Source organism: Paroedura picta, chromosome 10 (genome assembly GCF_049243985.1).
Source record: "Paroedura picta isolate Pp20150507F chromosome 10, Ppicta_v3.0, whole genome shotgun sequence".
In the NCBI taxonomy this organism is placed as follows: Eukaryota; Metazoa; Chordata; class Lepidosauria; order Squamata; family Gekkonidae; genus Paroedura; species Paroedura picta.
In genome coordinates this window covers 78,004,955-78,018,997 of record NC_135378.1, presented here as the reverse complement: position 1 = coordinate 78,018,997, position 14,043 = coordinate 78,004,955, and the positions used below count along the sequence as shown (strand labels likewise).

At 46.0% G+C, this 14,043-nt stretch overlaps 1 protein-coding gene across 4 annotated transcripts in view; it reads left to right on the top strand.

The window, feature by feature from the left end:
• Positions 1–14,043, top strand: part of ARHGAP24 (Rho GTPase activating protein 24) — a 361,634-nt gene that overhangs the window by 151,271 nt on the left and 196,320 nt on the right. For all 4 annotated transcript variants that reach the window (XM_077300990.1, XM_077300988.1, XM_077300987.1 and 1 more), the window contains one exon: positions 11,451–11,538. In XM_077300990.1, the coding sequence (XP_077157105.1) occupies positions 11,451–11,538 (88 nt within the window). The remainder of the gene's footprint in view (positions 1–11,450; positions 11,539–14,043) is intronic.

Here is a 14,043-nt window from a genome sequence, read left to right as displayed (position 1 = left end):
GTTAACTGTTGAATCCAACTGTTCTCAATAAAACGAAATAAATAAAGCTTATTTTTGTAACCCACTTTTCCTATGGGGCTCAGGGCAGTCAACAATACAGTAACAAACAGCAGTAAAGACATCAAACCATAAAAACAGTCATCTTCATTCCACCGGAACAAATTTGCAATCAAATGGGGACGGGGTTTAGAGGTTCCAGAACGATCTTCCTCAGATCCCAGCACCAAGGCCAGCACTTCTTATGGATCTTTCTGGGCCTCGACCATATGCCTGGTGGAACAAGCTGCAACTCTGGTTATCTCGTCTCTCCTTCCCTCTCTACCCTGGTAGGGGTAGAGTCTAGAGGTAGGGGTGGAGTGGGGATAGAGGGGGGGGGGTTTCTGCCATGTTGTTTGGTTTGTTTGGTTTATTGACTCTTATGTTTTTGTGCCCATTTTAATGGGGCTTTTAACTGGACATCTGTAAACCGCCACGAGCCGGCTCAGGAGTGGCGGGTAACAAATGTAATAATAACAAGAACAAGAAGATGGCTACTCTCTGAAAGCAGTCTCCTGCCAGTGATGGCAACTAACCCCCTGTTTTACTGGATCTCTCTTCTCTGCTGGCGCCCAATGGCCGGGCCCGTCTCAGCAGGCAAATAACGTAACTTGAAACGCGCCCCTTCCCCCCCCCCCCCGCCTCCTGCACAAAGAAAGACTTCCCAAGTTAGTGCTTAATTGATGATAATTATAAAATGGATAGGAACGTCTTTATGGCCCACATTGATTGATGTGACAGTTATCACAGCAGCCTAGCCCAGGATGCTCTGACGAGCAAGATATTTTATCTCGCCCGTCTCTATCCTTGCATAAATATTTAAAAAATGAAAGGCATAATAAATCTGTCTGCTGCATAGACACAGTTGGGCTGCCAAACTTGCCACCTGTTCGGGATTTTAATGAACGGCTCTGGATTCAGGCAGGGCGAATACCCCAGTTGCATGAATGCTGTCAATTTTTTTTGTTGTTGTTGTTTGGTTGCAGGCTGGATTTCTTTCTCCCTTTTTAAAACGTGACCCTTTAGGAGCATTTGAGAAGTCGTTTACGCCGTCTGCTCAGTGAGGCGACTCCCGACCACTTAATTAGAACGGCGCTGGCGGGGGCAGAGGCCTGACATTTCGGGACTTGTCTGGTGGCCTCCCCGTGGCACAACCGGGAAGGCGGGCTTTTCACCTGCCAGCTTGAGTGGCACGGTGAGAGCTTTGTTGCGCTGCTGATGAGGTCGTCCGACAAATCAATCATCTGGCCGGATTTTCTGGCGCTCATGCAGTGAAAAAGGAGATGATGTTTTGCAGAACTTTCTTTGCTTCCTCTCTGCCTTTATATCGGATAACCTGTGTGAGTGTGTGTGTGGGGGGGGGGGGCTGGGGGAGTGACTAATGTTAGAGAAAACCATTTGTTACAGTAGATTACCAGCCTTGGTTCGGGGAGGTTCAGTTGAAATCCTGTTCAACCATGAAGGTCACTAGATGGCCTAGAGCTATCACCCATTCAGCCTGTTATAAGGATAACCATTTATGCATGCACCTTATGTGTATGGTACAAATGGATTACGGATATGTGAACCTGTACTGGGAGAAAAGGATTCGGAGGCCTAGATCTCTTTTACGTAGGGTTTTAAATGTTATGTAAACTTCCATGAGCTGGCTGTGCCACGAGGGGTGCTGAACATATTTAACAACAACAGCAACAACAACAAGACGAAGACAAAGACGACGAAATCGAAGAAGACGACGACGAAGAAGACAAAGAAGACGACGAGGACGACGAAGAAGAAGACGAAGACTGCAGATGCTTAGATAGACCTTAGGCCAGACCGGACTAGCAGGTAGCTGATGTGTCTATAGGCATGTCTTAATTGACATGTTTAGCAAAGGCTCATGGGGGACGCTTCTGAATGAGCCACCAGGACAAGAGAGGCAGCATAAAGTAGGGCTAAGCTAGCTGAAAAGACAAGAAGGGTAGATGGTGTGAGTAGCACTGAAGATAGTGCTTTGCTGAAAGAAAAAGTCTGTATTATAAGTTTTGGATCCATCTAGGACAGAGATGACAGAACTGAAACCGCTTGCTGGGAAGACTTGAGCAATCTTCCCTGGGAGAGCCGCAGCAACTGGGAAAAGCAGAAGAGCACAAATTGCTGACAGCAGAAGTCTATTGACTGCAGTGAAATCAGACCCGAATTTGCCCTAATTTGTCTTGCCCGAAGGAAAGGGGAACTGCTCCTGGGGCAGCGAGCAAGCTTGAAGACTCTGGCCTCGGGAAGAACATGCGGTCTTCTCCTACAAACTGGAATCTTGAGTAGGACTCTGCTCTGAGACAATTGGTGCTTTCAATTAGGGCTGCCAACTCCGGACTGGGAAAGCTTGGAATCTAAGGCAAAATGCAGGGTCTGGATTTCTAACTGGAAAAGCAAACACAGGTGAAACAGCACAGGGTGCAAGGCAAGGTAGCCCTTTGCTCACCGAGGGGTGTCAAGCAAGGTACTTCCACACCAAGCCTTACTCAGCATATTCCTTTTGACTGCCTTCTTTTGCTGACTCATTCCCAAAGCCAGGTATTGCTTCTTCTTGGTGGAGTCCTCATCCTCAAGCTCTAGGTCCTTGCTGATTTCTATCAGCATCTCGAATCCTGCTCCTGTAAAGACTCCACTCCAGGAACCTGATTGGGCAAAAAGGGGATGATAAACTTTTTTACATTCAAAAAATGAATTAAAACAAAATACCTTTCCTTGGATATGCTGGGGTTTTTTTGTACGGAGTCCCTCCAGAAGACGTTTTGCCACTTCTCTGCGAAAAAACTAAGGCCAAAAAGAATTTCTAAGGCTACTTTTGAAATAGGCTGATTCAGGACCCCATTTAGACTCAGGGGGAGTCTTTTCCTTGGGATAAGCATGCTCGGTAATGCGCTGCAGGAGAAACAAAGCACAAGCTATAAAATCAAATGTCCTTTATTTTTAAGACAATGCCATTCCAGAAGAATTAGTATCTGAAACTCTAGTTTTGAGGGACAATTCCATGTCTGTGAGTTTCACACTCTGGCTTTTGCTCTCGGTGTTAAAGACACCGGTTCGTTTGCCAGGTAAACTAAATTACATAGGAAAAGCCACTTTATAGAAAGGATTCAAGTGCTTGTGAAATCCAGCCTCAAGAGTGGAACACTCCACACCCCCCTTGCTTGCTTATAATTTATTTCGACTTGTATCCAGTGCCAATCCCAGCGGGCCCAGGTTGAGAGAAACAGACGAAACCAATTAAACGACATTAATGGGATTATACAAACAATATATATCTATCCTGAATCCTCGCTAATCTCCAGCCGCTAAGCCAGTTTACGTGTTCCGAAAAGGTATGTGGGACGAACGGTGGTATCCTAAGCAGAGGCATGCCCTTTTAAACCATGACTTGAATTAGACGGGGGTAGCTTTGCTTGGGACCGCAGAGATTCACAATGCGAACAGGGGGCTGGATTGCGCTTTCCTTTTTCTCGCAAATCCGTGTGTGTCGAAAGTTGGGATGCTTCCCCGATTCCCCTGCTCGAGATTTCTCCAAACAGAGCTTTGTGTATGCACAGATGGTCACGACGTTCAGTTTGTCAATTAATTTGCGGATGGTCGTGTGCGTAATGTGAAAACTGAAAAGAGCAAAGTTGGAACTGTCTATATGGCTGTCTAAAGATTCCTATACAGTAGTTTATTTTCCCACGTTTGGCAGTACAAGTTTATATCAATAAAACGTGACACAACAAACAATCTTGATGCAGTTTTATGTGTTAGACAAGCAGCAGGGAACAGGAGGGGCTTAGCAGAAGGGAGGCCCAGGCAGTGTCATGGCCATCATGTTATTTGGGCAAACATTCTATTGCTAAAATGGCTGACATGATGACATCACTTCTGGTGCAGGCAGGAAGTGATGTCACTACATCACTGACAATGCAGTCTGGGCCTCTTTTTCTCTCCTGGTAAGTCCTCCTCTGCTGGCTGGCTGATGGGGGGGGGGGGAGAGGCAGAGCCTGATGACAGGGCCCAGCTCCACAGGGGAGGGGGGCAGCAACCCTAGACCACAGTTGCTGTGATAAAACTCTGCAAAAAAAGGAGTTTGGATGTGGCCGTAAAATACCAGTTTGCTTCCAGATGCTTTGCCGGGTTGTTGTTTCATCCCAGATCCCTCTTTTATCCTTGCATTTCACCAGTACAGAATAAGCACAATGAAGATCACTGTTCGTTTTCTTCTTTGTATCCTCTTGTTTAGAATATTTTCAGTCCTGAAATATGCAGTTTTAAAGTGCGAATTAATAAAGCGATATCGCCTGTGTTTCTGTTTCGTATGGTTATGTCGTGTTATCTGAGATCTGGAATTGGGTTTCTCCTTCTCTGGCTGCCCAACTATTGCCTTCGCCTTTCAGCAAGGCATGATAAATCGTCCTCTGTATACTTTCGGATGGTAAACCTTTTTTATTTAGGCTAGCAGCGGTAATCTGAAAGTTGTGCATCTGTTCTGTGTTTAGGTCACGTGATGTCGTTTTTATGTTGGGTTTCCAAATCAAACAGTGGCCTTTTAATTGTGAGTTGCCTTAAAAATGATTGATATACTTTACAACATGGACACAAATCCGGTCTTTCTGTAGGGCTGCCAGCTCTGGGTTGGGAAATTCCTAGAGTCTTTTGGGGGCAGATCCTGGAGAAGGCAGGCATCTTCATCTTTGGCAGAATATAATGCCATACAGATCACCCTCCAAAGCAGCCATTTTCTACTGGAAATCTGTTGAAAAGAACAAGAGTCCAGCAGCACCTAAAAGACTAACAAAAGATGTGGCAGGGGATGTGCTTTCATGAGTCAGCTATATCTGAAGAAGTGAGCAGTCGCTTACAAAAACTCATACCCTGCTCAAATTTTCTTAAAGGTGCTACTGGAATCTTGTTCCTTCCTATTGCTCTAAACAAACTCACATGGCCACCTATCTTGATCTATCTCCATGGGAATCAGCTGGAATTCTGGGAAATCTCCTGGTTCTGCCTGCAGGTTGGCAACCCTATCTCTGTGTATCATAGAATCATAGAATCATAGAGTTGGGAGGGGCCATCCAGGCCATCTAGTCCAACCCCCTGCTCAACGCAAGATTAGCCCTAAGCATCCTAAAGCATCCAAGAAAAGTGTGTATCCAACCTTTGCTTGAAAACTGCCAGTGAGGGGGAGCTCACCACCTCCTTAGGCAGCCTATTCCACTGCTGAACTACTCTGACTGTGAAATTTTTTCCCCTAATATCTAGCCTATATTGTTGTACTTGTAGTTTAAACCCATTACTGCGTGTCCTTTCCTCTGCAGCCAATGAGAACCTTTCAAATACTTAAAGAGGGCTATCATGTAAGCAGGGGGGCAGTCATTAGTCAAGCAGACTCTCTAGGGTTGGCTTTCTCAGTCAGGGTGTCTTGATGGCCCTGGAAGGGTTTCCTGAATGGGTGAGAGTTCATTCATTTGTATGTATTTTTAAAATGTGTTAAATGTTTATCACGTGATATGACCATATATGGTTATGTCGACCTCCCCTCCCCAAATGGCCAATGATGGGCCTGGAGGGAATGGGGAGGGGAGGGGCCGTGGGTGGGTGTGTCCACAGCTCTGCTTCCCAATTATATTCTGCACGTTTGCGCCACCTCTGTGATTTCTCAAAGGCTAAAGAATGTTTCAGGGGTTTCTCAACGGAAAATAAATGTTGAGAAAAGCTGCTCTGGGGACTGGAACAAAATCAAGAACACATGTTGGCTCAATACTTCGAACATGGAATAAATTTCATGCCAGGAAACTTGCGGAAAAGTCTCTTATTTTATTCTATTTAGACCTTGTAAAAAGGCAAGGGAGATTGAGTTTCTGGACTGAGGCTCTGTTTTGTGTTCTTCGTCAGATAAGGTCTCCGCTGTTTAGTTGTTCCACATGGGGAATCACTTCCAACAAAGCACCACCTAGGGAATCTTACTTGCCACAACAGACACTTGTGCTCTAGCACAGGTTCTTGCTTCTGCACTGGAGGTTTTGCTGCTGGGCTGCAGGCTGGAGTTTGAGCCGGGGCAGGTTGCCCACCACTTCCTGTTCCCTCGTGGAGGAGCATTGGTTCTGGTGCACCTCATTCACCGCAGATTTGTACTCCTGCATGTGAGTTGGGACAGCAAAGTTCCCAGTGCAGAAACGGTCCTTAGGACTGGGTCATATTGGCATGGGATGGAGCTACAGTTTTTCTTCCCTGTGGTTCCTGTTATGATGCTGGAGAGCTGTTGAAGGTAGCTTGAGAGAAGCTGATGCCCCAGTGTTTTTATAGCATCGATGTCTGTCCTCTGGATCAAACTTGTTCTCATGCCTCTGTTAACAGCATCTCAACTGTTAACTGTTTTCATTGATGGTTGAGTTTCTCAGATGCAGGAATCTCCATCCAAATGGATCCTGAGGGCCGAAGTCAGTGTTTGGGGGTAAAGCTTAGGAAGGCAGAACGTGGGGAGGGATGTCAAAAAGTGTGCACTTCCACTGAGTCTGCCCTTTGAAGCGGTCATTTCCTCCAGGGTCTGGAGAGCATTTGTAATTCCAGGAGAGCTCCAGGCCCCAAATGGAGCAAGTCACTTGATGGACAATGTTCTTCTAGTAGGCCAGCTCCCCCAGAAGAGATTTCAAACTAGAGAATTGTATCTTACTCTAGGATTGCGTTTTTCATTACTTTTTGGATATTGGCTGCTAAGGAAGTCCATTGAAAAAACAATTCAACCGGTGTGGTTTTTCAGCCGTGGTTTTGAATAAGCAGTTACATTTATACCCCAGTTTATTTGGGAGCCTAAAGTCAGTGCTTTGTTTCTTGGTTTGTCTACCCAACAGGAGGGTAAAAGCCCAACCTGAGCCAGCTGATGGAGAAGCCCCATCTTGTCGCTTCTCAACTTGTGGAAGTTCAACTTGTGCTGTTCCTACAAGGGTGGTCCACTCCTCTTTGGGAAATACCTGGAACGTTTGTGGGCAGAACCAGGAGAGGGTGTGGTTGGGGAGGGGAGTTAACTCAGCAAGGTATAATGCCATAGAACAGGAGTAGTCAACCTGTGGTCCTCCAGATGTTCATGGACTACACATCTGGAGGACCACAGGTTGACTACCCCTGCCATAGAGTCCACCTTTAAAGCAGCCATTTTCTCCAGGGGGAACTGATCTTGGTTTTCTAGAAATCAATTGTAGTAGCAGGAGATCCCCAGATTGTACCTGTAGGTTGGCAGCCCTAGTTCCCACCACACCAGGGTCATTGGGAAGCGCAAAATCCTGTACCACACACAGCCACGGCCTGCCTATAACTGAATAACTGATTCCTAGCAGGGATTTTTTTAAAATCCTTCCAAATAAAGTAAAGGACGGACGTATTTTTAGATATTCTTAGCTATTCTAGAAGCTTCAGTCTGCTTTTGGGATGAAAAGTGTTTCACATTCATTCTGACTCTGCCGAAAAACCTTTCAAGTCCTTGACGGTGCGCAGAATTTTTAAAACCGTATTTTATTTTAGGCAGTAGCGTAGCAATTATTGCTAGAAGATCGGCAAAGGACAGGGAGAGAGGTTGTACTGAATAATTTAAGGCGTGAAGATCTCTTTCAGCCATTACCAAGAAAGCGATTCAGTTCTTCTGCCGGCATAATAGATTTTCTCCAGCCACACAGCTTCATAATGAAACCTGAAATCTTTTAGGGAGCATGAGTGTAGTTACGGCGCTCTCTGTTCATCTCTCTCGAGTCAGCAATGGATTTTATTTCAGAATGATGTGCCTGAAGCAAACATCTTTTTGATGCTCCATTTCACTGCTGTATCCTGAGATGTTACCCTTGCTCTGCAGCCAGGCTGTGCCCGTTGGAGACTCTCAAGGTGTCCTCCAGGCAGTGGGCAGCAGTCAAGAGAAATGAGGAAGTATTTATCTGCATTGTGCTGAAGAAGAAGAGTTGGGGGTTGTATCCCAGGCTGATTCTGCACTTACTTTTTTTATTCCATTGTGGATCCTGCTGAATTCGGACCGATTTGAACTTGGGTCTTCCTCTATTCCCCCCCTCCCCAATTGAAACAGAAAAGAGTTCTGCACATGATTAGGGATGCTCAGAAGGGGGGGGGGAGCCAAGCTCAGCAGGAGCTTCTTTCTTTCTTTTCTTGACTGGGGGTGGAGGGTACTAAGAGGATTGGAGATAGCAGAGGAGAGGGAATAAATCCAAGAGGGAAATCTCTGTCAAGAGAAGTTAGGGCTTCTGGAGCCTCTGCTGTGAGAAGTTAGGGCTTCCCCTTTAAGGGAAGCGTTGCAACCTGGGAACGAGGAAGCCTTTGAACAGATGCCCTGGCCAATCATGGCTTTTCAACATTGTTGGAGGCTCAAGGCAGCTAGTTAGTTTGGGACAAGCAGAGAGCTGCACCTTTAGTCATGCCGATTTTTCAAATATTGAGGGTTATATCCACTCCAGCATATTGTGGGGGAAAGGTAGGGTCACTCCAGATCAATCCCTCCTCTGGACACATTCCAGTTTGTCAACATCCCTCTTCAACTGGGGTGCCCAAAACTGAACACAGTACTCCAAGTGAGGCCGAACCAGAGCAGAGTACATAGCATTTATATAGCACTGTAGACTCCACGATATTGAAACTTTTTTTTTTTGTTTCCTCAGTAGCTGTTGAACTCTGGAAGGTGACCCAGTTTGATGAATCCCATATTTTGGATTGTGGGGAAGGGATTGAAATCTTGCTTGGGGTTCCCTGCAGTGTTCATAGCAATGGTGCGATGTGAACACAGCTGCACTTTGGAACCTTGCTGTGCAGTAGCTCTCAGCTTTGTAGGATATCACAAAGTCTATTTATTCCTAAATGTTAACGTTTCCATTAAAAGTTATAAAACAGCTATTTGATTCGATTTCCAGCTGAAAACCATCTGTAGCCGGGGTTATGGGATCCAGCTTCTGAAATCCCTGGGGAGGGGTCCCAGTGAGGAGCTGATGCTGCATTGTCTACCCCGTAAAGTAGCCATTTTCTCCAGAGAAACTGATCGTTGTAGTCTGGAAATTAGTTATAATTCCAGGAGATTCCCCTGTCCCCACCTGGAGGTTGGCAACCTTTGGGGCACCATGACTGGTTACAGCCATTTTATTACCCTCCTCCCTTCCTTCCACCTCACCCTGTGAAGATACCTGGTCTTCCAACTCAACTATGGTTGTGTGGATAAATAACACATTCAAGACACTTTATCTCATGCAGAAAGTCCCTCCCCTCTTCCAGCTCCCTCTGTAGGGGTGGCCAAACTGTGGCTCTTCAAATGTCCATAGCCTACAATTACCATGCAGAAAGGGGCTCATGGGAATTGTAGTCTACGGACATCTGGAGAGCCAGTTTGGCCGCCCCTGCTCTAGAGGGTTAGGCAGCCAGTTCTCAGAAGACTGTCCTGAGGCTTTGCCATACAAAAGGGTGCCTTCACACATGCCAGATAATCTCCTTTCGTTCCATTTTAGTGACCGTTTGCATGTGGGTGTTGCTGATTCACCCAGTAAAACCCACTAGCAAAATACCTTGAAAGTGGACCAAAAGTGCATTACTCCGTCTGCCTGAAAGTGTATAAAATCTGGAAATGAAGTCAGTTTCCAATGATGGCGGAAGCTACAGTAATTGCACATGGCGATCGGGAGAAGTTGGGCTTGGGAAAGGATTTTAAAGAACCTTTTTTTCATGCAAGTACACAAGGTGGCAGGGAATGGGGGGAGGAATGCAAATATATTTGTAACGGAGGCCAAAGGGGGCTGGCATTAATAAAACGGAGGCTGTCTGCCAAGCCTGTTCAATTAATTTCAATTACTACCTCCAGGTAATAGCAATAAATACTTTCCCCCTGTAGTCACCTCTGAGAAACCAGGACGGAACACACAAAAGGAAGGAAGGGTGAGTCCTGGGCAGGGAAAACATCTCTGGGTGTGTTTCCGTGCTTGCAAAAGGAATCCTGGGAGAGCGCAGGAACTGGAAGTGAGTAATTAGGTGTTGGGACACCAGGAACAGAGAAATATTTCATGCAGGCCATTAAATGGATCATCTGAAATGGGGGCTGCCGGCGGGAGGGCTGTCGGGTCGCTCCGTGTACGATGGAATGGTGAGGCTATTAATGATGTCCAAATGAGGCTCTGTATGCTGCATGCCCCAGGGCGGCAGGTGGCATAGGAAACAGGAGTCTCAGATCGATGTCCTGGTAACAAGATGGATCGTTAGCTTCAACCTCGGCTGTATTTACCGAGAAGCATAATAACTAGCGTATCGTGTTCTGTATGTTGACCTGTAAAGTTCTACAGCTTTGGCTCCACCACTCTGCTGCTTCTCTCTTCTCCTTTCACTTCTTAGTTAATATGTCATAACTCTTCACCATAGAATCCTAGAATTCTAGAGCTGGAAGGGACCTCCAGGGTCATCTAATGCAGGAACTCACATCTACCTGCCCACTCACCCACAATGACCCTAATTTCATGCCCAAATGATCCCCCCACCACCAAAAATCTCCATAATCCAGTCTGGCCTGGAGGGAATTCACCTCCCATCCCACAGTGGGGATCAGCAATTCCCTGGGTATGCAGAGAAGGGCCACAAGAGGTAAATACTGGCACATCCCTTCCTGTCCACCCACTCACAATCCTCCTAAATTAATATAATCAACATAAAATCATCACAGAGCCAGTTAGAGCAGGGTCTCCGACATGCTGACTGTTGTGTCTGGAGACCTGTTGAGGACCGAGCTTGGGGTCCAAAACAGGATTGTAACCCTGCAGTGTAATTGACGAATGCATAGCAGGATCCGGTCAGCCAGATCCAGTCAATTTAAAGTGAAACTGACCAATAGTGTGCACTGGTAAGAAGATCTATTGTGTGACTTGTATATATAAGTTGGGGTTGGTTATGCATATATCTGGTTCAGTTCAGCCGTGGGAGGGGGGAAATAAGTCTTGCGAGAGAATGCCAACTGGGAACCAGGCAGTTTTTGAACGGACGCCTTGACCAATTATCAACAGACTGCTTCACTACATCAGCGTTGGAGGCAAGGGGGAGGGGGAGGGAGTTAATTCAGCAAAACACAGAGATCTACACTTAATACAGCTTTGGGAGCAGTTTCCTCAAATGTAGCGAGTTATATCTGCTCCTGAATATTGCAGGGGGTGGGAGTAGTGTCACCGTGGATCAATCATAGACGTTGCAGAGGAAAAATTTAAAGCGTTAAATATCAGAATTGAAATTGAATAATGTGTAGATAACTTTTTAAAATTCAGGTTCACCAGGTATAAGAAGCCCAGTGCAGATTCAGCCCAGGACTCAAGGCAGGTTATACAGAGTGAGCCAGTACAGCCAACAGGATGGGGCCTAAAAGTTTCACTGTGAATTTCTCTTTTATTTCTAAGGGGACCATATTGTTGCCTGGAAACCGAGTGATTGAGCATCCCTACAATGATGAAAGCCCAGGCAAATTCCTCTTTGAAGTGATTCCAGGTAGGATATTTTTCTTACAATAAATCTGTTGTGGATTTTGTCTTGACTGACTAATGGCCAGTTGTATCCAGCTTTAACAGATGCCGGAAATGATTAACGATTGAATTTAAGAAAAAGTATCAGTTACTTCTGCGAATTATAACATTTATCTCTATTTCTCCCCCTTCCCTATTCTACTTGGGCTATTGAAGGCAGCTATTTTTTGTTTGTTTGCTTGTTTATCACAGTTTTAAGTCTGTAGGCGCTTGGTTCCAAAAGGAACAGGATGCTTAAACGAAAAAGGAAGTTTGACGTGTTAATGTTTGTGCAAGCAAAGCGAGCCTCTAGTAATGGTAGATGAATGTTTTAGCTTCAAGTATTTTGTACAATGAGGAAAGCAAGCAGCATAGTCTGAAGCCAAGTGCTTGGTGGAGGCAGAAGGCAGCCTGGGAAGTCAGTAAGCTGGCCTGGGCAGAGCAGCAGAGGCATAGAGGTGGAACTGCAATCAGCAAGTAATTTGGTGAAGTCTGCTTGAAGGGTTGTTGTTAAGCTGTTTCAGCAGCTGAGCAGTGAGCTGTGCTCACTAATGCATCAAGTGGTCACAGGTGAGGTTGCAGTGGAAAAGCCCCAAGCACATGTCCTGGAGGTTCCTTTGTTTAAGGTGGGCTCCTACCCACTGTTTTTTCTTCAAGGGAGAGCAGATCGGTGGTTGTCCTTTGCTGAAACAAGGAGCAGCAGCCATTAAGGCTCTAAGCTCTCTCCATTCACTGATGTGTGAAATGTAGTCTTCCTGCATCCTAGCCACAAGAGGCTTGCAATGTATTTCTTTTGTAACTATTCTTTAAGCTTTTGTACTCTGCTTCAGTAAGGAAACTGAAGCAGATTGATATGATATATTTCCAGTAAAGATTATTCTCTCTTTTGAAACTCAAAACACAGTGAGTCTGGATCCGTGCCTCATTCACAAAGGTAACTAATAACTGGATTCTTTCAAAATGCTTTGTTACTCTGCAGCTTAAATATTCTGGAGGGACATAGGAACAAGTCTGGTCCAAAAGTCCTAACACTTAGTGATGAACTTTTATGCCACTGTTGGAAATTGTTAGGACTTGGTAGCACCTCCTGACCCCTGCTGAATTGGTTTATAGTGATGCCAGCCTCCAAGTGGGCCTTGGGGATCCCTGGAATTACAGCTCATCTCCAGACTACAGAGTGCAGATCCCGGGGAGAGACTAGATGCTTTGAAGGGTGGGCTTCATAGCATTATACCCCACAGAGGCCCCTGTCCTCCTCAGACACTGCCCCCAAATCTTCTGGAGTTTCCCAACCTGGCTCTGGCAACCCCATCTCCATCCCCCTCTGGCTGCTGGGTACAGACAAACTTGGAAACCCTAAACTGATAGCTGCCATGCTGCTTTCTTAGGGTTGCCATCTCCATTTTTGAAATTTCGTGGAGTTTTAGGCTTGGACCCTAGGAAGGGTGAGATTTGAGGAAGGTAGGGACCTCGGTGAGGTAGAAAGCCATACTGTCCTCCCTCAAAAGCCACCATTTTCTCCTGCAGAACTGACCTTTGCAGTCTGGAGATCAGTGTTAATTTGGGGAGATCTCCAGGTCCCACCTGGGTGTTGACAACCGTAGTCTGCCTGGCGCTCTGCTTAGAGGGCTGCTGAAGTCCAACAGAGGCCAGGCTGGTGAACTAGTCCAGTGGTACAGAAAGTAATAAAGCCCCTGAGTTTCTCTTCTGGAACTCCCAGTGGAAGCACTGCATTGATTTGCAGTGCTAAACTCAGGCCTGCTAGACACAACATTCTGCATATCTCATTCCTGTTCATTTGGCACGCCTGTTTCAAGAGTATGTTTTGCTATGAACGTTGGCTTTCTGCTTCTGATTTTTATAAATGACTCTCTATTGCAGTTGGCAGGCAGTCCCAAACGGCTGGGGGAGAAGGGAAAGGACGTATAAATAGTGAAGACAAAACAAAACAAACAAAAAAAGGAACAGAAACTCGAGGGAAAGAACTCTTTCCTCCCCGTCCTGCAGAAAAATATAGGGACTGTCCCCGTTACCTGATTTACTTGATTGGGGTAGGAATCTGCGCACAGACACACCTGCATTATCTGTCTCTCTGGGGTGTTTCACATTACCTTACAAATCCAGTTGCATCACCTGGGGTAAATGCTAGATGGTGCGACCATCAAAAGTGGACTGATTTGCCTAAAAAAATGCTTAAGCACTTCAAGGGCTGAGGGGCTTCAAGAGCTGCCCAAAGGACCACATCCAGCTCTGGAAAGATGCAGAGCTGATGTTCAGTTTGCTGAGCGCCAGCATGGTGTAGCCTCTAATCTGGAGAACCAGGTTTGATTCCCCGCTCCTCCTCCACATGCAGCCAGCTGGGTGACCTTGGGCTAGTAAGTTCTCTTAGAGCTCTCTCAGTCCCGCCTACCTTACAGGGTGTTTGTTGTGAGGAGAGAAAGAGAAGGTGATTGTAAGCCGCTTTGAGACTCCTTTGATCAGTAAAAAGCGA